The following is a 23,442-nucleotide window of genomic DNA, read 5'->3' as shown; positions in this document are numbered from 1 at the left end:
GTGTGAGGAGCTGGGGCACACCTTCCTAATCTGCTTAGACCCTTGCCCATAGGCTGTCCCCGACACTCACGGCCGTGCGACCTCAGTGTCCTCAGCCTTGCTGGTGTCCCGGCAGCAGCAGCAGTACAGGATGATGCCAATGATGACGAGAGCCACAGCCACACCCCCAGCGACACCCGCATACAGAGCCACGTTCATGGAGGCTGGGAGAGACAGAGCCGCAAGCCCTGTGAGCCCTAACCACAGTTCCCAGCTCGAGCCCATAACACAAGTCAAGATGCAGAGAGCATGCCAGGGGTGAGGGGCCACAACAGCCAGTGCCCCAGATGTGAGAGCTGGCCCCTCCCAGGCTCTGAGCGGTGCCTGTCTTCCCAGCCCAAGGGGCAGCGCCGCCAGCTTCTGGGGGCACTCCATGGAAGGCACAGCCTCGTGGGAATGGAACCAGACAAGGCGGGAGGATGTTTCTCAGGATGGAGGTGTACAAAAGGCCAGATGGCCAACAGATCTGAGCTACTCAGGCTCCAAAAAAGCCCTCAGGTGTCATGTCAGCTCCTACTCTAGCTCATTTCCAAGCTGCTCAGGGTGTCTTTCCCCAAGTGATGGGGTCCAGGCTCTGTGGAAGCCAGATCTGGGCACTTCCCCCATGCCCACAGAGCAACCCTAAGGGTAGGACTAAGGTCTCCAGAAGCCAGTCTTAGGTGCTATTTCCAAACAACAAAGGGAACTGGGCTAACCTCCAGATGAGGGGAGCCTGGGACAGGAGCATCGGGTCATCACCTCAGCCACCTGCCAACGGGAGACCCCAAGAGGCTGCCCGGCTCACCTCCCAGGCAGCTGACTCTTCGGACCCCCAGCCGGTCACCTTCTGGCCTTCACCCTCCCACTCTCCCTCCACCCCAAACTGCTCTTACGAGGTCTGACAGCCACAGTGATGTTGCAGGACTCAGTCCCCACCTCGTTGCTGGAGATGCAGATGTAGTAACCCGACATTTCTGTGGAGATGTTTTTCAGAGAGAAGGTCTGTCCTGTGACTGGGAAGGAAGAAGAGTCAGGCTGAGGGGACAGTCCACCATAGTAGAAGAGAAACAGCTAGGAAGGAGTGTGGACTGCTGAACTCCAATGTAGATAAAAGCATTGCCACTGAGCATGTCTGAGCCTCATCTGGAATGTGGAGAAACTATCCGCCTCTAGGGCTGCAGGATGATTAAACCAGGTGGACTGCACAATTCTGAAGTGCTTAGAATTCAGGCAGGAACCATGTGTTTGAAGCCACATTAATTTTGTGACTTTGGGCAAGGAACTTAGCTTCACTAAATCTGTTTATTTACAAATAAAATAATAATAGTGCCTTCACAACAGGGTAATTGTGAACATGAAATAAAGTACTAATGAATATAAGCCCACAACCAAATGCCTGATGTAAATGCTTAGGAAACATAATATGCATTATATATTACATAGAAATGTTGTATAATTAGATGATACAATTATAACCATTTTTATGATCTTCAGAAACAGAATTCCGCAGCTTAGACTCATGTGAAAGCAGGCTTTAGAACCTCAAGGACTCTGACTTCTGTATTTCTCTACCATGAGTGGTGTGTGTGTGAGTGTATGTGGTATTTGTATGTTGTGTATGTATGTGTATGTGTGGTGGGGTGGGGAGGAGGCAGGCAGGCAGTCTAGACTCCTCCTCTTTCTTTTCCACCATTTAAGTAAGCCATTTAACTTCTGCGAGCTGTAGTTACCTCATCTGGAAGTGGGAGGGAAAGTATCTGATCCTCCCAAATTCAGGGCAATGGTCTAGATGTCCTCATGAGCTGTTCTACTAAATCTATGATCCTACAAATGTCTTCACCTTGAAAGGGAGAGCTAAAGCATAAAACATAAATGTTTAGACAAATTTATATATCCCATCCTCAATGATGGGCTTTCCTGGTGGTGCCAGTGGTGAAGAAACCCCCTGCAGCAGACATAAGAGATGCGGATTCAATCCCTGGGTTGGGAAGATCCCCTAGAGGAGAGCACAGCAACCCACCCTGGTATTCTTGCCTGGAGAATTCCATGGACAGAGAAGCTTGGCAGGCTACAGTCCATAAGGTCACCAACACTTGGACACAACTGAAGCAATTGAGCTCACACACACACATCCTCATTAACGCTGTGTCATAATCACTATTATGAGAGAAGAGTCAGAGACCTTTGTCCTCTAATTTGCTGCAGAGCCAGCCTCCCCTGCTGTCACCAGGTGGGTCACACTCCCTCCGAGGAGATATTCTAAATTGCAAATAGGATCTGAGTGACATTTCAGAGGCAGTCCCTCATCTTCAATAATAAGTCCAAGTTTCTTAATATGGATGTGATGTTACAGATCTAGCCTTGACAATCCAGCTTTCAGTTCAGTTCAGTTCAGTCACTCAGTCGTGTCCGACTCTTTGGGACCTCATGGAATGCAGCACGCCAGGCCTCCCTGTCCATCACCAACTCCTGGAGTTTACTCATACTCATGTCCACTGAGTCACTGACGCCATCTAACCATCTCATCCTCTGTCATCTCCTTCTCCTCCCACCTTCAACCTTTCTAAACATCAGGGTCTTTTCAAATGAGTCAGCTCTTCGCATCAGGTGGCCAAAGTATTGGAGTTTCAGCTTCAACATCAGTCCTTCCAATGAACACCTAGGACTGATCTCCTTTAGGAGGGACTGGTTGGATCTCCTTGCAGTCCAAGGGACTCTCAAGAGTCTTCTCCAACAGTGCAGTTCAAAAGCATCAATTCTTCAGTGCTCAGTTTTCTTTATAGTCTAACTCTCACATCCATACATGACCACTGGAAAAAACATAGCCTTGACTAGATGGACCTTTGTTGACAAAGTAATGTCTCTGCTTTTTAACATGCTGTCTAGGTTGGTCATAACTTTCCTTCCAAGGAGTAAGCGTCTTTTAATATCATGGCTGCAATCACCATCTGCAGTAATTTTGGAGCCCAGAAAAATAAAGTCAGCCACTGTTTCCAGTTTCCCCATCTATTTGCCATGAAGTGATAGGACCGGATGCCGTGATCTTAGTTTTCTGAATGTTGAGCTTTAAGCCAACTTTTTCACTCTCCTCTTTCACTTTCATCAAGAGGCTCTTTAGTTCTTCTTTGCTTTCTGTCATAAGTGTGGTCATCTGCATATCTGAGGTTATTGATATTTCTCCTGGCAATCTTGATTCCAGCTTGTGCTTCATCCAGCAAAGCATGTCTCATGATTTACTCTGCATATAAGTTAAACAGGCAACGTGACAATATACGGCCTTAACATACTCCTTTTCCTATTTGGAACCAGTCTGTTGTTCCATGTCCAGTTCAAACTGTTGTTTCCTGACCTGCATACAGATTTCTCAAGAGGCAAGTCAGGTGGTCTGGTATTCCCATCTCTTTCAGAATTTTCCACAGTTGATTGTGATCCACACCGTCAAATGCTTTGGCATAGCCAATAAAGCAGATGTTTTTCTGGAACTCTCTTGCTTTTTCGATGATCCAGCGGATGTTGGCAATTTGATCTCTGGTTCTTCTGCCTTTTCTAAAACCCACTTGAACATCTTGGAAGTTCACAGTTCACGTATTGTTGAAGCCTGGCTTGGAGAATTTTGAACATTACTAGTGTATGAGATGAATGCAATTGTGTGGTAGTTTGTGCATTCTTTGGCATTGCTTTTCTTTGGGATTCAAATGAAAACTGACCTTTTCCAGTCCTGTGGCCACTGCTGAGTTTTCCAAATTGGCTGGCATATTGAGTGCAGCATCATCTTTCAGGATTTGAAATAGCTCTACTGGAATTCCATCAGCTCCACTAGCTTTGTTCATAGTGATGCTTCCTAAAGCCGACTTGACTTCACATTCCAGGACGTCTGGCTCTAGATGAGTGATCACACCATTGTTGTTATCTGGGTCATGAAGATCTTTTTTGTATAGTTCTTCTGTGTATTCTTGCCACCTCTTAATGTCTTCTGCTTCTGTTAGATCCATACCATTTCTGTCCTTTATTGTGCCCATCTTTGCATGAACTGTTCTCTTGGTATATCTAATTTTCTTGAAGAGAGCACTAGTCTTTCCCATTCTATTGTTTTCCTCTGTTTCTTTGCACTGATCACTAAGGAAGGCTTTCTTATCCCTCCTTGCTATTCTTTGGAACTCTGCATTCAAATGGGTATATCTTTCCTTTTCTCCTTTGCTTTTGGCCTCTCTTCTTTTCACAGCTATTTGTAAGACCTCCTCAGTCAGCCATTTTGCTTTTTTGCATTTCTTTTCCATGGGGATGGTCTTGATCCCTGACTCCTTTATAATGTCACAAACCTCCATTCATAGTAATCCAGCTTTACCTCTTACTAGTTCCCCTGGTGGCCAATCCTTTCCCTGTCCAGCTCTACTCTGTTGCAAGATTGTATCTCAGTGTGAATTTTTCTTGTCTGAATGTGCTACTCACTATACTTCCTCAAATATGATGTCCTCTGATTTTTCCAACAATCTTGTATTGTGGATGGAAGAAATATTTCAATCTCCAGTGCCCTAGAGGTAACTGGAGGGTTGGAGAAGTTAAGTGACTTCCCCAGGGTCACAAAAATAAGAAATGACAAAACAGTAACAAAAATTCATTTTTAGATCTAGAATTCCCAAGAACAGTTGACAACAACTTTCTTTAAAAAAAAATACAGAAAAGAGAACAGAAAGGGTGATAAGGAGAAAGACCATGCCAGGACCTTCCAGATCATAGATGAAGAAGAAGCACAGTTTATGAGTAATTGCCCATTGTGGTCTCAGAAAGCACCCCATGGAAGAGACTATGAATCTTGGTGTTCTGGACAGTGCCACTTGCAGGAATGGCTGCAGGAACAGACTGTGTGGTTCTAAAGGCTAGCATCATATAGAAATGCATCATTTATGTTCAAAATGAGGCCTCTCTGACCAAAACACTTTGTGAACAAGATAACACATTTGATGGGGTGACCAACAGTACAGACACATATTTTATGTGAATTTGTCTGAGAAGACACACCCAAAGGATTACCCACATGTCCACATCTATGGTTATTAAAGAACTTTGGCTTCTGGTTGGAGACAGAATGACAGAGTAGAAGGACTTGAGGTCAACTCCTCCCACAAAAATACCAAAATCATATCTAACTGCTGAAACAACCCCTGAAAAAAAGACTGGAACCCACCAAAAAAGATACTCTACATCCAAAGACAAAGAGGAAGCCACAATAAGATGGTCGGAAGGGCACATTCACAATATGCCCAATCAAATCCTATACCCACCAGGCGGGCAACCCACAAGCTGGTAAATAATTATATCACAGAGATTCTTTCACAGAAGTGAGAATTCTGAGCCTCACATCAGGCTGCCCAGCCTGGGGGTCTGGCACTGAGTGAGGGAATCCTCAGAACATTTGGTTTTGAAGGCCAGTAGGGCTTGATCACAGAAACTCCACAGAACTGTGGCAATCAGAAACTCAACTCTGATGAGTTGGAGGGTGCACACAAGGTTTTATGTGCACTGGGGCCTAGGGAAAAAGCAGTGACCACATAGGAGCCTGAGCCAGCAGTATTTGCTGGTTTTGTTGAGGCTCCAGGGAAGGGAGGGGGTGGCTGTGGCCACTATGGAGACAAAAACACTGGAGGCAAAGATATGGGGGTGCACTCTATCGTGTGGGCTCTCCTGGAGGCTGCCATTTTGACTTGGCCCCACCCAAGAGCTCCAGTGCTGGGATGCCTCAGGCCAAACAACAAACAAGACAGGAACACAGCCGCATCCATCAGCAGAGAGGCTGCCTAAAGTCTTCCTGACCCCACTGCTGCTGCTGCTAAGTTGCTTCAGTCATGTCCAACCCCATAGACAGCAGCCCACCAGGGTCTGCCATCCCTGGGACTCTCCAGGCAAGAACACTGGAGTGGGTTGCCATTTCCTTCAAACACAGCCCTTGACATGGTTCTGCCCACCAGAGGGGTAAGACCCAGCTCCACCCACCAATGGACAGGCACCAGTCCCTCCCACCAGGAAGGCTGCATAAGCCTCTAGGAGAGCCTCATAAATAAGGGCACAGACACCAGAAGCAAGAGGAACTATAGACCTGCAGCTTGTGAAATGGAGATCAGAAAGTTAGACAAAATGTGATGGCCAGAAGCATATGTTCCAGATGAAGAAACAAGATAAAACGCCTTAAGAAGATTAAGTGCAGTGGAGATAGGAAATCTACCCCAAAAAAAATCCAAAATAATGATAGTAAAGATGACCCAAGACCTCAGAAAAAGAAGAAAGCACAGATGGGGAAGATACAAAAATGGTAAACAAAGAGCTAAAAGATATGAAGAACAAACAGCTGAACAATATAGTAACTGAAATGAAAAATGAACTAGAAGGAATCAGTAGTATAAGTAAGGCAGAATAACAGGTAAGGGAGGTGGAAGACAGAACGCTGAAAGTCACTATGGCCAACCACAGTAAAGAAAAAGAATGAGAAGAAATGAGGACTTATGGGATGACATTAAACACACCAACATTCACATTATAAGGGGTCCCAGGAGGAAAAGAGAGAGAGAAAGGCCCTGAGAAAATACTGGAAGAGACAAAAGCTGAAAAACTCCCTAACATGGAAAAGGAAATCTGACCCAAGTCCAGGATGTACAGAGAGGGATAAACTCAATGAAGAACATGTCAATAACACATATTAACCAAACTGACAAAAATTAAAGACAAATAAAAAGTGTTAACAGCAACAGGGAAAAGCAAAAACTAACGTACAAGGGAATTCCCATAAGGTTATCAGCTGATTTTTCAAGAGAAACTCAGCATGCCAGAAGAGAGTGGCACAATATAAAGTGATAAAAGGGGAAAGCCAGGACTTGCTTGGTAGTCCAGTATTTAAGGCTCCATGCTCCAAATACAGGGGCATGGGCTTGATCCCTGGTCAGGGAACTAAGATCCTGCATGCTGCATGGTGTGGCTAAAAGAAAAAAAGGGGAGGGGGAGCAAACCTACAACCAAGAATACTGTACCCAGTAAGGCTCTTGTTCAGAATCAATGGAGAAATCAAAAGTTTTACAGACCAGCAAAAGCTAAGACAATTCAGTACAACCAAACCAGCTTTACAACAAATCCTAAAGAAACTTTTCTAGGTGGAAGAGAAAAAGGGCACAAGAAAATTACAAATGGGAAAGCTTATCAGTAAAGGCAAATAAACAGAAAAGGTAGGAAATCATCCATACATAAATATGATATAGAAACCAGCAATCATGAGAAGAGGCGAGAACAAACGCAGCATGTGGAATATACATTTGAAATCAAAAGACCAGAACTCAAAACAATCTTGCATATATATAGACTGTTATTTCAAAACCTCATGCTAAGTGCAAACCAAAAATAAACAATAGATACAAAAAAGAAAAGGGAATCCAAACATAACACTAAAGTTTGTCATCAAATCTCAAGAAAACAGAAGAGAAAGGACGAAAAAAACTACAAAAACAAACCCAAAACAATTAACAAAATGGGAATAAGAAAATACATATCAATAATTACTTTAAATGTAAATAGATTAAATTTTTCAACCAAGGGATATAGACTGACTGAATGGATACAAAAGCAAGACTCATATATACACTGTCTAGAAGAAACCCACTTCAGATCCAGGGACCCACACAGATTGAAAGTGAGGGTATGAAAAAGGGTACTAAGTAGCATGACTATATCAGACAACATAGACTTTAAAATAAAGGCTGTTATAAGAGACAAAGAAGGACATTATGCAATGATCAAAGGATGAATCCAAGAAGAAGATATAACAATTATAACTATATATGCACCAACATAGGAACACCTCAATATATAAAACAAATGATAACTGACATAAAAGGAGAAATCGACAGCAACACAGTAATAGTGGGAACTTTAACATCCCCACTTACATCACTGGAGAGATCATACAGACAGAAAATCAATAAGGACGGATTTCCTTGGTGGTCCAATGGTTAAGACTCCACACTGCCAATGCAGGGGCACAGGTTTGGTCCCTGGTCAGGAAACTAAGATCCCACATGCTATGTGATGTGGTCAAAAGGATTTTTTTAAAAAAGAAAATTAATAAGGAAACACAGACATTAAATGAAACATTAAACCAGATAGACTTAATTGATATTTATAGAGTATTCCATCCAAAAGCAGCAGAATATACATTCTTCTCAAGTACACATTCTTCAGGATAAGTCACATGCTGGGCCACAAAGCAAGTCTTGGTAAATTTAAGAAAACTGAAAATATATCAAGCATCTTTTCTGACCACAATGCTATAATATTAGAAATCAGCTACAAGAAAAAAAAAATTTAAAAACACACACACATGGAGGCTAAGCAATATGCTACCAAACAACAAATGAATCATTGAAGAAACCAAAGAAAAAAATTTTAATACCTATAGAGGAAAATGAAAATGTAAAAATAATGATTCAAAACCTATGGGATGCAACAAAAGTAGTTCTAAGAGGGAAGTTTATAGCAATACAATCTTACCTCAGAAAACAAGAAAAATCTCAAGTAAACAACCTAACCTTATGCCTAAAACAACTAGAGAAAGAACAGACAAAACCCAAAGTTATCGAAGGAAAGACATCATAAAGATCAGAGCAGAAAGAAATGAAATAGAGACAAAGAAAACAATAGAAAATATCAATGAAACTAAAAGCTGGTTCTTCAGGAAGATAAACAAAATTGATAAATGTTGAGCCAGATTGATCAAGAAAAAAAGGGAGACGACTCACTACACATGGAAATGAAAAAGGAAGAGTTACAATGGACACCACGGAAATAGAAAGGATCATAAGAAACTACTGCAAGCAACCATACACCAATAAAATGGACAACCTGGAAGAAATGGTCAAATTTCAGAAAGGTATAATCTCCCAAGACTGAACTGAGAAGAATACAAAATATGAACTAATCACAAGTACTGAAATTGAAACTGTGATTTAAAACCTCCCAACTAATAAAAATCCAGAGCCAGATGGCTTCATAGGCTACTCTATTTAACATTTAGAGAAGAGTTAACCAGAGTTCCAGTTGTGCAATCCATTAGTACTTGGTACTTATATATAGAAAAGACTTAACACCTATCCTTCTGAAACTCTTGCAAAAATTACAGAGGAAGGAACACTCTCAAACTCCTTCTTTGAGGCCATCATCACCTTGATATCAAAACCAGACAAGAATACTACAAAAAAGAAAATTACAGGGCAATATCACTGATGAATATAGATGCAAAAATCCTCAACAAAATACTACTCAAACAAATCCAACAATACAATAAAAGGATCATATACCATGATCCAGTGGGGTTATCCCATGGATGCAGGGCTTTTTCAATACCTGCAAATTAATCAAGTTAGTGTGATATAATGCACTAACAAACTGAAGAATAAAAAACATATGATCATCTCAATAGATGCAGAAAAGAAAAAATAGAAAGCTTTTGACAAAATGCAACAGCAACACCTATTTATGATTAAAAAGAACTTCAGAAAGTAGGATAGATGGAAACTACCTCAACATAATAAATGCCATGTATGACAAACCCACAGCTAACATTATACTCAGTGATGAAAAAGCTGGAAGCATTTCCCCTAAGATCAGAAATAAGACAAGGATGTCCTTTGTTCAACATAGTTTTGGAAGTCCTAGTCACAGCAATCAGAGAAGAAAAAAAAAAAAAGGAATCCAAATTGGAAAAGAATTGAGACCAGGAAATAACCAGATCACATCAAAGAATTTGGTAAATTTGCCAGATACAAAATTAATACACAGAAATATACTTCTATGCACTAACAATGAAAGATCAGAAAGAGAAATTAAGGAAACAATTCCATTTACCGTCACATCAAAAAGCATAAAATACTTAGGAAAAATCTACCTAAGGAGACAAAAAACCCGTACTCTGAAAACTATGAGACATTGACGAAAGATATCAAAGATGACACAGATGGAAAGATATACCCTGTTCCTGGATTGGAGAAATCAATACTATCAAAATGACTATGCTATCTAAGCCAATGGCAATTTTTTTTGCTGAATTAAAACAAAAATGTTTAATTTGTATGGAAACAAAAGACTTATAATAGCAAAAGAAATCTGGAGGGGGAAAAAAAATGCAGAGCTGGAGGAGTCAGGCTCCCTGACTTCAGACTATACAACAAAGTTACAGTAATCAGATCAGTATGCTTCTGGCACAAAACAGAAATATAAGTCAATGGAACTGAAGAGAAAGCCCAGAAGTAAACCTACACATGTTTGGCCAATTAATCTACAACAAAGGAGGCAAGAATAATATCAGTACAATGGATAAAAGATTTCTTCAATAAGCAGTGCTGGGGTAAATGGACAGCTGCATGTGAAGAGTGAAATCAGAACATTCTCTAACACCACACACCGGGCTTCCCGGGTGGCTCAGTGGTAAAGAATCTGCCTGCAGTGTAGGAGGCACAGGAGATGCAGGTTCGATCCCTAGGTCAGGAAGATCCCCTGGAGAAGGGCATGGCAACCCACTCCAGTATTCTTGCCTGGAGAATCCCAAGGACAGAAGAGCCTGGTGGGCTACAGTCCACAGGGTCGCAAAGAGTTGGACACGACTGAAGTGACTTAGCATGCACACACTAACACCACACACAAAAACAAACTTAAAGTGGATGAAAGATCTCAATGTAAGACCAGGCAGTATACAAGCTTTAGAGAAAAACATAGGCAGAACACTCAGTGACCTAAATCATAACAATTTTTGAAGCCACTTCATAGAGTAATAAAAAAAATAAAATAAAAAATGGGACCTAATTAAACTTAAAAACCTTGGCACAGCAAAGGAGACCATAAACAAAATGAAAAAACAACACACAGGATGGGAGAAAATATTTGCAGACAATGTGACCAACAAGGGATTAATCACCAAAATATATAAACAGCTCATGTAGCTCAACAGCAAAATGCCAGACAATCCAATCAAAAAATGTGCAGAAAATCTAAGTAGACATTTCTCCAAAGAAGAGATACAGATGGCCAAAAAGCACCACATCATTAACTCAAGGATATTCAACATCAGTAACTGTTAGAGAAAGGCAAATTAAAACTACAAAGAGGTTTTACCTCACCTGGCCAGAATGGTGATCATCAATAATCCTACAAACAATAAATGCCAGAGAGGGTATGGAAAAAAGGGAACCCTCCTACACTATTGGTGGGAATGTAAATTGGTACAGCTACTATGGAGAACCGTACAGAATACTGTTCAAGAATAGAGCTACCATATGACCCAGCAATGGCACTCCTGGGCATACGTCTAGAGGACACCATACTTCGAAAAGATACATGCACCCCAGTGTTTACTGCACACTACACGTAACAGCCAAGACATGAAGACAACGTAAATGTCCATCAGCAGATGAATGGATAAAGAAGAAGCGGTACATACAGACAATTACTCAGCCATAAAAGAGAGTGGAATAATGCCATTTGAGGCAACACAGATGGATTTAGAGATTATCAGACTAAGTGAAATAAATCAGAGAAAGATATCATGTGATATCACTTATATGTGAAAGAAAGTGAAAGTGAAGTCTGACTCTTTGCGACCCCATGGACTGTAGCCTACCAGGCTCCTCCGTCCATGGGATTTTCCAGACAAGAATATTGGAGTGGGTTGCCATTTCCTTCTCTAGGAGATCTTCCCGACCCAGGGATTGAAACCGGGTCTGCTGCATTGGATGCAGACGCTTTACTGTCTGAGCCACGACGGAAGTCCACTAATATGTGGAATCTAATAAAATGATACAAGGGTAACTTATTTACAAAACAAAACAGACTCACAGATTTAGAAAACAAACATGGTTACCAAAGAGGAAATGTAGGGGAAGGGATAGATTAGGAGGCAGAGATTAACATATACTCACTACTATATATAAGATAGTCAACAAAAATCTAGAATAGCACACTATAGCACAATAACTTAAATGGGAAAAGAACCTGAAAAAGAATAGATATACGTATATGTATAAGTGAATCATTCTGAAACTGACACGTTTTAAATCAACTATACTCCAATATAAAATAAAAAATTTTTAAAGAAAGAAAAAGATATATTATATAAGCAATAGGTGCTTATTATAAAACCTTATATTACATTATGCTCATCACAATAACATGTACATAATATACAAGAATTTATGACAAAATTATTACTTTGATTTAGTCTAATCGAGAAAATCTTGCTATGCTCATCACATCAGTTCAAAACAAGATGAAGAGGGTCCTTATCCTTTGGTGTATGTAAGGGAGAACAGACATAAAGCAATGGTGATTACAGAGTGGTTAGAGTTCATAATGGGAGCTCTATTAGATCTTAATCTCATCTGAAGGGTCTGAGGAGGCCTCTACCGAAGAGCAGAGAACAAAATAAAAATCGTTCATAATCTCACCAGCTGGAAGTAATAGCACTTTGATTTGAGATTATTTTCTTCCAATCCTTTCATATATACTTTCTCCAGATTCATCCCCTGAAACTCAGCATGGTAGTCTCTGGTTACTCATTCTCTGTAACATGCTATTCCTTCCATCCTAGAATTTCATACCTTGGCAATTTTTCTGGAACGCTGTTTACATGTGATATTAACATATGAAAGTAAGAAAGGGTTTATGACCAAAGCAAGTTCAGCATGAGTTAGAGTTTCTGATGTGCTAATAGCACCAGACACCTCTAACATGGGGTTATGGTATTAATGGCCTTGTTTTCTAAGCCAATTGGATTTTTATATTTTTAAGAGGTGTCTTGAAGGAACACAAAACCATTCTGAGAAATATCCTATGAACCTGGACATGTTTCAGGGGTGCATGGCCCTTAACAGAGTCCCACTATTTTAGAACGGGAAACTCAGTCTATGTGTTAAATGTGCCCAAGCACATTTCAGACAGATCAAGGTGGAAGACCTCAGGCTCTTGCCAGCCTCTTCCCATTTATCGGAGCCCAGCTTGGCACTCCTGGCCCTGTTTAGGGTCGGGAACATATGGCAGCCTAGGCCAGCGTCGGCACTTTCCTTCCTCAGTCTCTCAAAACAAACAATGGACATGAGAAGCTACTTTCGGATTAACCAGTGCACACACATTGCCACAAGACCTGTTTTGATTCTGATTTGGAGCTCCCAAGCCCCCTTTCCTCTAGAAAGGACCCAATCGTTCTTGAAATCTGGCCAAAATGAATGTTTCTTCTGCAATGACACCTCGTGGTCAATAAGGGAAACACATAGGACAGAAAGGTTTCCACATTCCCTCTGCTGCAGCTAGGGAGAGGTTTCCCTCCAGAGCAGCCCAGGTCAGTAAGAGACACTGATGTCTAATTGACAAGGTTTAACTTTTCTGCCTGCTACCCCAGCATCTCCCTGATCCCGTGGTTTGTCAACAAGCTCAAGCTGCCTTCAAGATCTTCCCTGGCTGCTGGGAGCAACGTCCATGCCGCCCTTCAGAACACATGTGGGACTGTGTGCTCAGGGTGCCCAATCGTGTCCGACTTTGGGACTCCATGGACTGTAACCCACCTGCCTCCTCTGTCCATGGGCTTCTCCAGGTGGGAACACTGGAGTGGGTCTCCATTTCCGCCTCCAGGGATTTTCCCGACCCAGGGATCGAACCCGGGTCTCCTGCGTCTCTTGCAACGGCAGGTGGGTTCTTTTCTCACTGAACCACCTGGGAAGCCCACCCTTCAGAACATCCTCCCCTAAAGTGCCCCTGCCCCTAGAATTACTTCTCCCGCCTTCCTTGCTCCCCAGATTCCTACTCCTTCAGTGCATGAAACTCAGCTTACTGACAGGGTTCACAAGGATGTTCAGAGGTATCACACACGTGATCATCGCCCCTTACCCTCTCCAGTCTTTGGGAAAGGCTGCATGACGAGCATCCCAGTCTTGCAGATGAAGATATTAAGGGTCTGAGAGGCCACGAGTGACAGAAGAAGCCAGACTCAAACCTTCATTTGCTGATTCCAGATTCTCTGTCCTTTTACTGCTGGCTTACTCCCACTGATCTAAGTTAAAGGAAACAATCTCTAATGTTGAGAATTCTCTCTTTAGATGTAGGAGGGTTGAGGAACTCTGCTCCCCAGATTGACCACTATGGGTTGTTTTAAAATATTTTAAAAGTCAGAAATGGGTTTCAACTGACCCACAGAAGATGACACGATAGACTCCCTAGGGCTCCATGAGGCAAGGCAGAGCCGAAGTCTTTAAGAACAACGCCCAACCCGCACCACCATCCAGATGCTTTTTTCGGTCACTGTCAAATCCCAATTCTGACTCTGAGTAGTTCTTAACTAGAGGCAGAATAAATCTTTTCCAAAGTAACTAAGCGGTCTCCATTTAACCTCTTTTATGGCCCTCATGTTTTAGATCATTGAAAAACTGAGGTTTGGCTTCTAACAAGCAGAGAAATCTTTCCTGATGGAGGCAGGAGAGCTGTGAGTAGGGTCCCCCACATCCTCCAGGGCAGAGGCCAGCCTCCCTACTCCAATGCGCAGGCCCTATATCATCGCTCATCTCAGCTTCTCTTCAGTGGTACCTCCCATCCTTCCTGCATGCACAATTCCTAAGCTTTCTCCATGCTTAGCCTACTCATTCTTAAGGAACCAGCTCAGATAACAGCTGATCATTCTACCAGGCACTTGCTTTCAGTACTTCATATGTACTTTTATTTAAACTTCACAATAGGACTTCCCTAACTCCACACTCCCAGTGCAAGGGGCATGGGTTCGATCCCTGGTTGAGGAACTAAGATCTCACATGCTGCAAAGAGAAGCCAAAAAAAAAAAATCTTCACGATATCCCTATGAAATAAATACTAATTTTATGCCCATTTTACAGATGTACAAATGAAGGCACAGAGAAACTAACTTGCCAAGATCACACAGCTAACAAGCCAGGATTCAAGCCCATGCATGCTCCTAACCACCATGCCCTCCTGCCTGTTCAAGTGCCCCCTCCTTGAAGAAAGCTTCTTTGACCCCTCTGGGTTCTAGCACCACTGGATACAAACTACGGCAGCATTTCCCAACTTGTTACCCTCTGCTAGCTCCACTGACAGGTGGGTCAGTGGTAAAGAGCCTGCCTGCCAGTGCAGGAGGTGTAAGAGACAGAGGTTCGGTCCCTGGATCAGGAAGATCCCCTGGAGAAGGAAATGGCAACCCGCTCCAGTATTCTTGCCTAGAAGATTCCATGGACAGAGGAGTCTGGCAGGCTAGAGTTCATGGGGTCACAAAGAATCAACTGAGTGCCTGAGCTTGTACTCATGCAACCCTCTGCTGCACACACTCTGCTGGAAGGCCAGATCCACTAGTGTCTGTGGCTGACCTGTGACCATTTATGGAGTCCCTGGGCTGTTCACAGCCCAGAGACGGGAGGCCATACAGCCAGAGGAGGGCTGCCAACCAGTTTTGACACACTCAATAAAAACTTGCCAGCTAGAAATATGTAAACGAATCCAGAAGTTTGTTGAAATCCATAATGCATCTTCTATTTCACATTCAATAGAGTGGGTTCTACTAACTCTTTTTTTAGCTTTTCAGAAGTTGTTGTTTTACCCCCAAACAAACGAATGGTAGAGAACATAAGTCCTCTTTGGTGGGGGCCCCTGTCTGCACCCTCACTTGGTGGGACCCGCTCTCCCGTCTCATCTCCTCAGACCTGTTGTCTATACCCACTGCTCCACCACTTGCTTCCTTTCCACCCACACTGGATAGAAAGTCTTCCCAGAACTTAATCCAATGGGACTTTCCAGACCTGGTCTTTCTTGATCTTCAGGAGTGGTGGGTGCAGCTGGCTAAGCAGCTGGTGGAAACAGGGCCCAGGGATTCCACTGGGGTTTTCCCACATTAGTTGACTCCAAGGTAATGGCAGCAGGATGTTTATACAGCTCCTTTTTTCTTTCCAGTTTGTTTCCTGATCGAAAGGTCAAATACCAAACTGCCTGGTACAAAACCAATCTCCTGGCAACCACAGCAGAACCTACCATTTCCTTCCCTGAGAATGTGGGAACCTCATAGCAGACCCAGTTGTGTAGTGGGTGGAACCATATAATGGGGTTGAGTTTGGGGTGGGAACCAGGGCAGTCCAAGATGAATCTGCCTAGACAGGGGATGGAAGTAGAAACTTCTCCATCCGTAAGCGGAGCCACAGAGTTAGACTTGAGGACTCAAATGTACACTTTAAGACATAATCATAATCAAAACTAAACTCCCACCAGTGCTTATGCAGCACTGGTTTACTGATACAAGCTTACACGAGAGAATTCAGTTATGGGGAATAAAGAAAACAAGTTAACATGTACGATGTTGTTATTTGTCACAATAACCTATGAGGTGGGCAGTATTATGGGGAAAATGCTGCTTAGAGAGATGGTCCAAGGTAATCCCGTGCAAAATGCAGGGGGGAGAGGCAGCCTTCATGGGCAACTGACTGGTCAGCCCAGGGTCTCCTCTGGCAGTGCTAATCACATCAGCGGCACCTCAATGTAGGGGGCTGGCCTTCCTTGCAGACCTTTTTACCTGGTGTGACTTGACGCTCTTGGTGCAGGACATTGTAGCTCTTCCAGCTGTACTGAGGGGCTGGAGAGCCCTCCTTTGATTGGCAGGTCAGCTGGATGTCGTTCCCAATGACAGTCTCTCCCTGGATGCCGCAGTCTGGCTTGGAGGGCGGCACTGCACAGGGGAAGAGCCAGAGAGAAGCCAGGAATTAGTTGGGGCTTGGTGACAGCCACTCCCTCACCCCAACACACATGAACTGCCTTTTTTGTTCACAGGCAAAGAAAGGTGAAAACCATTCTTAGCTCACACAGCATAGAAAACAGTCTGCAGGCTGGATTTGGCTGTAGTTTGCCTACCCTTGGTTTCAGTGAAAGCCTCTCTCTCTGAAACCCCTCAATGCTAACTTCTTAGGAATGTTCCCTTCAGTTAAGCAGAACTCTCTTCCTGTGCTTTGCAGATGAAATGGAATTACCACAAGTGACTGGGTGATGGAAGAGCCCCCTGGCGGCAGTGGGATTATGTGCAGGGTAGAGAATGAGGGCTGAGCAGATGGAGGGGGCAGGAAGGAACAGACACACACAAAAGAAGCCCACCGAAATAAGGCTGCGAAAACCAACAGGCCACCCACCCTCAATGCACAGCCTAACCCGATCGCTTAGAATTCCTGAAGACCTTAAGCTAGGGTCGTTCACTCAACACTGTAAGTTAACACACCACTGTGTACAGTGGTTTGTTCTATAAAAATACTGTATACCTGACTCTGCTGGGCATGGAGATGACAGAGTGTGTGAGTTTTTGTGTTTAAGGAATCCAGTGGGGGCAAAAAAAAAAAAAAAACAATGACCAGGCAGGATGCAACAATGCTGAGACAGGAAAGGCATGACAAGGGACACTAACTCAGTCATGAAGCCAGCAGTGGAGGTGCTGGGAGGGGTTGGAGAAGGAGAGGGATGGCACTCCAGCCCGAGGGAGCAGCCTGTGCAAAGGCCCTGAGGCAAGAAGACTCCAGGTAGTGTCATTTTTGGTGGGAGGAAGAGGACACCAGTGGAAAGTACTGTTACTGAATTCCTCAGTAGCAGGCCTGTCCATCCTGCTTCTTTCTTTACATGCCCCTTGGATGGCTTGCTTGCCCCAATAAACAACGCTGCCCTTTCTACAGTGCAGACTGCACAGGCGCACACTCACTGGGCGTGGAGGGTGAATTCCAGTCTCCGCTCGGCCCAAGGCTGCTGGGAGAGGCTATCCAGGAGGCACCTCTCCCCTCTAGCCTCACATCTGCTCTGGTATTTGCTCTCCGACAAAGGCAGGTGGTTGCTGGGTGTGCCCCCTCATTTCCTGTTGTCTTGGTGAGGGGCAGCCAGGCATGGAGCAGCATGGGGCAAATCAAAGGCATTTCCCATTGCCACCCTAGTCAGTTAGTCCCTAAACCTAAAAGGCCTTAGGTTCAAGAACAGGACTCAGGTATCCATGCCCAGACCCTGGGGACTGAAGCAGCCTGGGGAGGAAAAGGCTGCTACCTATGGGCTACTCTCACAAACAGCTCTCTGCCCTCCCTGCTGGCCCAGCCCGCAGGTATCTTCAGGACAGAGAAAGAGAGCATCACTTCTGAGGAGACTGGCTCCTGGTCAGAGCTGTTCCTGACCCAAGCTTTATCTCTTGAGCTCTCCGGAGGTCCAGGAACATCCCTCCCTACCAATAGAAACTCTCACCCTTGCTCCCAGGTACTCCTTTAATAGGATCCTAACCTTTTATTCCACAAAAGAGACTAGCCACAAATCCAGCACCACCTTCGAAGTCTCTCATTGACTCAGAACCATGCTAAGGGTGCATGACTAGTAGCCAGCATATGCTGAACACACCCAGTGACTAGCTTTCTTACGCCACCGTTTGCTGAGGGAAAATCATTAAAAACAAATCCCTAATCCACCCTAGAGGTAGCAGTAAAAATAACGGCAAACAAGGGACCAACCACTTACTAGGAGACCCACCTTATGGAGGAATGTGTCAGGGTCCTTTCCCCAGGCCCTAAACCGCAGCCCTCAAACTACTTTCCCACCTCAGCTCATCCTAGGCACCGCCAGCCCTCACTCGGTCCAGCCCCTCCCCGAAGCTCCCCTCCGCAGCCCTCACCATCAAAAACAGCTAGGACCTAGAATCATACAGATCTGGTTCAAACAGCCCTTCCACCCGCTGAGGGGGGTTGTAGATCTTGGATTCTCAGTTGGCGCGTCCCTGTTCCTAAATATATTGTAGATTATACCTGAATATTTATGGGAGGCGGAGTGATGGGAGGGAGCGGGTCCAGGCCTCTCCAAAGCCTGCGACTCCCGCTGCAGACGTCAGGGGGCGCCAGAGGCCGGGAAGACGACCTGTCCTGCCCGGCTTCTCCAGGTCCCGGTCCCCGGGCCAGGTGACTGCCCCTTGGTGACCAAGACGGTTCCCCTCCTTCCGGAAGCTCCGTGCTCGCCTCAGTTTACTGTGAGGTCACGCAGCCTGAATGGACGACTCCATTTAATTCAAAAGCTGTTCTGCCTAAAAGCCCAGCAGCAAATCATTTGGAAATAAAACTTGTAAAAATCTTTTTTCCTGGGTTTACTTAATATATAGTACCAATTATCTTTCTAAAGCAAAACAGTCTTTTCACCGAGTTTCATAATCTCAGATTAAATTTGTAGTCTTTGCTCTTCGAGTTTAACTAATTCGTCTCATAAAGTGCAGCTGGTCCTAAGAGAGGAGAGGGGGGACATCCGGACATTCACACTTGAATTGGGCCCCGCTGCCCTGCCTGGCAATGGCAGCCCACTCCAGCACTCTTGCCTGGAAAATCCTATGGACGGAGGAGCCTGGCAGGCTGCAGTCCATGGGGTTGCTAAGAGTCGGATACGACTGAGTGACTTCACTTTCACTTTTCACTTTCATGCATTGGAGAAGGCAATGGCAACCCACGCCAGTGTTCTTGCCTGGAGAATACCAGGGACAGGGGAGCCTCGTGGGCTGCCATCTATGGGGTCGCACAGAGTCGGACACTACTGAAGTGACTTAGCAGCAGCAGCAGCAACCCTGCCTGGAACCAGCTTGCTGCCAGAAGAAAACCAGAGCCGTTAAATACAGAAGCCAGAGGAGCCAGAAGCCAGAGGAGCCAGAATCAGCCAGAGAAGGGCCAGATGGAGCAGAGTGAGGGACTCAGCTGGGGGTGAACCAGGATAAGGGAAGAGGGGTGAGGAAGGGCAGACAGTGCAGAAGAGAAACTGGAGGAAAATGCTCATTTCCCTGGCTGAGTAATATCTCTCTCGGGAGCTAATGCAGATAAAATTAAGTGCTGTGAACACAAAATGGTTTAATGCAACATTAATTATAATAGCTTAAATTGGAAACAGCGTCCACTTCTGGGACAGAGGACTCAGCATTCCCTTGCTGAAGTGGCATGAAGCTTAAAGAACAGCAAGTGCTAAGACAGCATGTAATGAAATGAAATGAGAAAAGTTCCTATGGTTAGGTTACAAATTCAGTTATGTACAGAAATAAGTATGTGGATAGAAGCTGGAAGAAAACATGGAGAAATAAAACCCAATGCTATATGTGAATGTTTGTCTTTTTTTGTTTCATCTTTCTTTAAATTTGTATATTTTTAAGAGGCAAGGGGTCACCAAACACAGCTATTTGTTTATTTGCATCAGGACTTAGGTACTTGGAGCAGGAGAACAAGAACAGGCCAGCAGAGCAGAAACAGGTTTCTTTCTAACAATCTGCTGCGCTAGAGATTTTGACATGAGGAGCTCTTCACAAACAGGCAGACTCTTGATTCCACGGGGCCAGGAGGAAAACACAGCACAGCGCTCCACCTGGTCCGGGTCAACTGAAACCCAGCTGTAAAAATGCCGTAAGATAATAAAATGTGATGGTGTCAGCCTTGTGCAGGAGATTAGGAGAGGTGTTCCTACAGCTCTAAGACCATCAAAGCTCCCCGTGAAAACCTTGAAAGAAATATCCATGTACTCAGAGGGCCATGGCGCTTCAGTGTCCCAGACCTAGGTTAAGACCTTCAGTGTGGAAGAGCAGTTACAGAACCTCAGTTTTCAGTGAGCGATGCTTCCAAGATGGGTGTGTCCTGTGGACAGTGGGCACATCCATGGCTGGCACTGCTCTGCCTCTCCAACCTTCTCTCATTGGCATGGGCACAGGAAGGGCAAGACACAAGCTAATGCAATGACACCATAAAACATAACTGGCAAGCTTACATCTGCCACAGAGTGAAAGAAAGGGTGTGCTGAAATGTTGTCAGCCATGAGGAGTTTGGGAATCACCCAGAATTGGAAGGCTTGATGGTTGAGAACAATCAAATCCCTGTTTCCATCAAAGCTTGGACACTCTCTAGTGGTCATTTAACTGCTTGGGCCTCAGTGTTCCCTTCTATCAAATATGAGTGTTAATACCCACTGTCACAGATGTATTGCAAAGATGAAATGAGATCATATCCGTAGAGGACTTACTGAGATGCCTGGCACATAGCAAACAGATGCTCAAAAAAGGATAGTTGTTATGACTGTGAACTTGGTGTTATCTAATGAACAGACGCTTACTCCTTGGAAGGAAAGTTATGACCAGCCTAGACAGCATATTCAAAAGCAGAGACATTACTTTGCCAACAAAGGTCAGTCTCGTCAAGGCTATAGTTTTTCCTGTGGTCATGTACGGATGTGAAAGTTGGACCATAAACAAGGTTGAACACCAAAGAATTGACACTTTTGAACTGTGATGTTGGAGAAGACTCTTGAGAGTCGCTTGGACTGCAGGGAGATCCAACCAGTCCATCCTAAAGGATATCAGTCCTAAATATTCATTGGAAGGGCTGATGCTGAAGTTGAAAGTCCAATACTTTGGCCATTTGATGCGAAGAGCTGACTCATCTGAAAAACCCTGACGCTAGGAAAGATTCAAGGCTGGAGGAGAAGGGGACGACAGAGGATGAGATGGCTGGTTGGCATCACTGAGTTGATGGACGTGAGTCTGAGTGAACTCCGGGAGTTGGTGATGGACAGGGGGGCCTGGCGTGCTGCAGTGCATGGGGTCACAAAGAGTCGGACATGACTGAGCGACTGAACTGACTGATACAGGCAAAGGTCATTGCAATTTGATGGCAGTTTTCCCTCCATTTAAGAGGATCCCCTTGGTTTGCAGAGCAGGAGGACACAGAGACTGGGTATTTAGTTCGACGGAATGGGTACAGTTTCCTGCCCTCCTGTTACACGACTAAGTAAACACATTAGTCTTTATTTGGCCACAGAAAGCCTGGAATCCAGTCACTATAGATTCGCCAATATAGGTCAGAAAATCTGATATATTGTCTTCCTTATATCATTAAAATGTCATTCCACTGCAAATTAATATGTAAATTGAATATAATTCCAACCAACTTTTTGAAAACATAACAATGTGATTTTAATATTAACATGAAAGAATAAACGTGTAAAACTGATTTGGAAAAGTTTAGTAAGAGAAGATATTTCATAGTGCCAGATTTTAAAAGCCATGCACACAAATACTGATAACTAAACATGTATGTGTGCACGTGTGTTTGTATCTCAACACAGACTATAGACATACTATAATCACAACAATGCGATATTGGCATAGGAATAATCAAAAGGAGAATAAATGAAATGAGTAAAAGCCAGCTGTGTATATGTAGCAATTTAACATGTGATAAACCTGGCATTCCAGTGGGAAAATCATTGTTTCTTTGGTATAATAAATGATGTTGATGTAATTGGCTATCCATTTGGAAGAAAACAAAGACCCTTAGTATCCCATGTTCAAAAATAAATTCCTGATGAAACAAAGATCTAAGGGTAAAAAACAAGACTTACAGACATAAGAAAAGAACATTAAGTTCATTTTTATAACCACAAAGGTGGTGTGAGAGATCTTGTACAAGACAAGAGTCCCCAAATCCAGAGCAAAAAACATCAATGGGATATGGAGGGGACTTCTCCTGTGTCTCAGAATGTCCACTGAAACCTTCAAGTTGAGGCTCTGAATGGTTAGCATCCTCAGTGCTGAGGAGAGGAGTGGCTTTCCCAGGAGTGAATTCTCTAATTATCAGTTGTCCTCCTCCTTCCCATTTAAGGGAAGACTAGAGAGAGATCTTTAAAGAAGATTGTCAGAAATAGGGACCATGAGCATTTCTCCTGCTTCTCTTGGTTGAGGGCAAGGAGGTATTCCCCCGCATCTCATTCCCAGCCGGGGAGGAACCACACAATACCACGTGGAGATAGCGGTTGTCTACTGTTGGGAACTGGCATCTCTCACTTGTCGCTGAGACTTGTAAGGAATCAGTAAGTTCCTACAGTCTACTCCTGGAACGTGATGATGGAAGGGCTTTATAGATGTCCTTGGGTATCTGAGGAACCATCTGGGGTCACATTCAGGTCCCACCGCTTGCTCAGAGAAGCTGGCTGTAGCAGACTGCAATGGCCAGGTGAGGAGAGCATGCAACAGTGAGGAGGGTCTGCCCTTCCAGGTGTAGGGTTTAGCAGAATAAGGACGGAGGCGTGTTCTTGTCACACTGAAAGGATTTGGTTCCAGAGAGCTGTTGGGTGGTTCAAGGGGAGCCCAGAGTGGACAGTGAAGAGTAAGAGCAAGTTACCGTCATCAGGGGAAGGTGGGAAAGGGTGAAAGATGTGAAAATCTGGCCTGCAGGTGTGCAAATACTTGTGTCAGGTGGTCCCCTTGGTGGGGGCCAGTGCTGAGGAACCCTCTCACGCACCCCACGAAAGAAACAGTAGTGGGATGTCTGCTCTGACTGGGATCATGGGATAGCAAGAGAAGATGGTAAGTGGCCTGGCTAGGTGATCCCGGCTTTG

General features: G+C 44.1%; 1 protein-coding gene across 1 annotated transcript in view; it reads right to left on the bottom strand.

Annotated features, from left to right (window-relative positions):
* GPA33 (glycoprotein A33) overlaps nt 1-23,442 on the bottom strand; it is a 51,706-nt gene that overhangs the window by 1,967 nt on the left and 26,297 nt on the right. The window contains exons 4-6 of the mRNA XM_040229958.1: nt 16,601-16,753; nt 912-1,031; nt 71-203 (exon numbers count right to left, since the gene is read on the bottom strand). Coding sequence (XP_040085892.1) covers nt 71-203; nt 912-1,031; nt 16,601-16,753 — 406 coding nt within the window. The remainder of the gene's footprint in view (nt 1-70; nt 204-911; nt 1,032-16,600; nt 16,754-23,442) is intronic.

The sequence above is a fragment of the Oryx dammah genome, unplaced genomic scaffold, assembly GCF_014754425.2.
Source record: "Oryx dammah isolate SB20612 unplaced genomic scaffold, SCBI_Odam_1.1 HiC_scaffold_28, whole genome shotgun sequence".
NCBI lineage: Eukaryota > Metazoa > Chordata > Mammalia > Artiodactyla > Bovidae > Oryx > Oryx dammah.
This window is presented reverse-complemented; position numbering and strand designations above follow the sequence as displayed.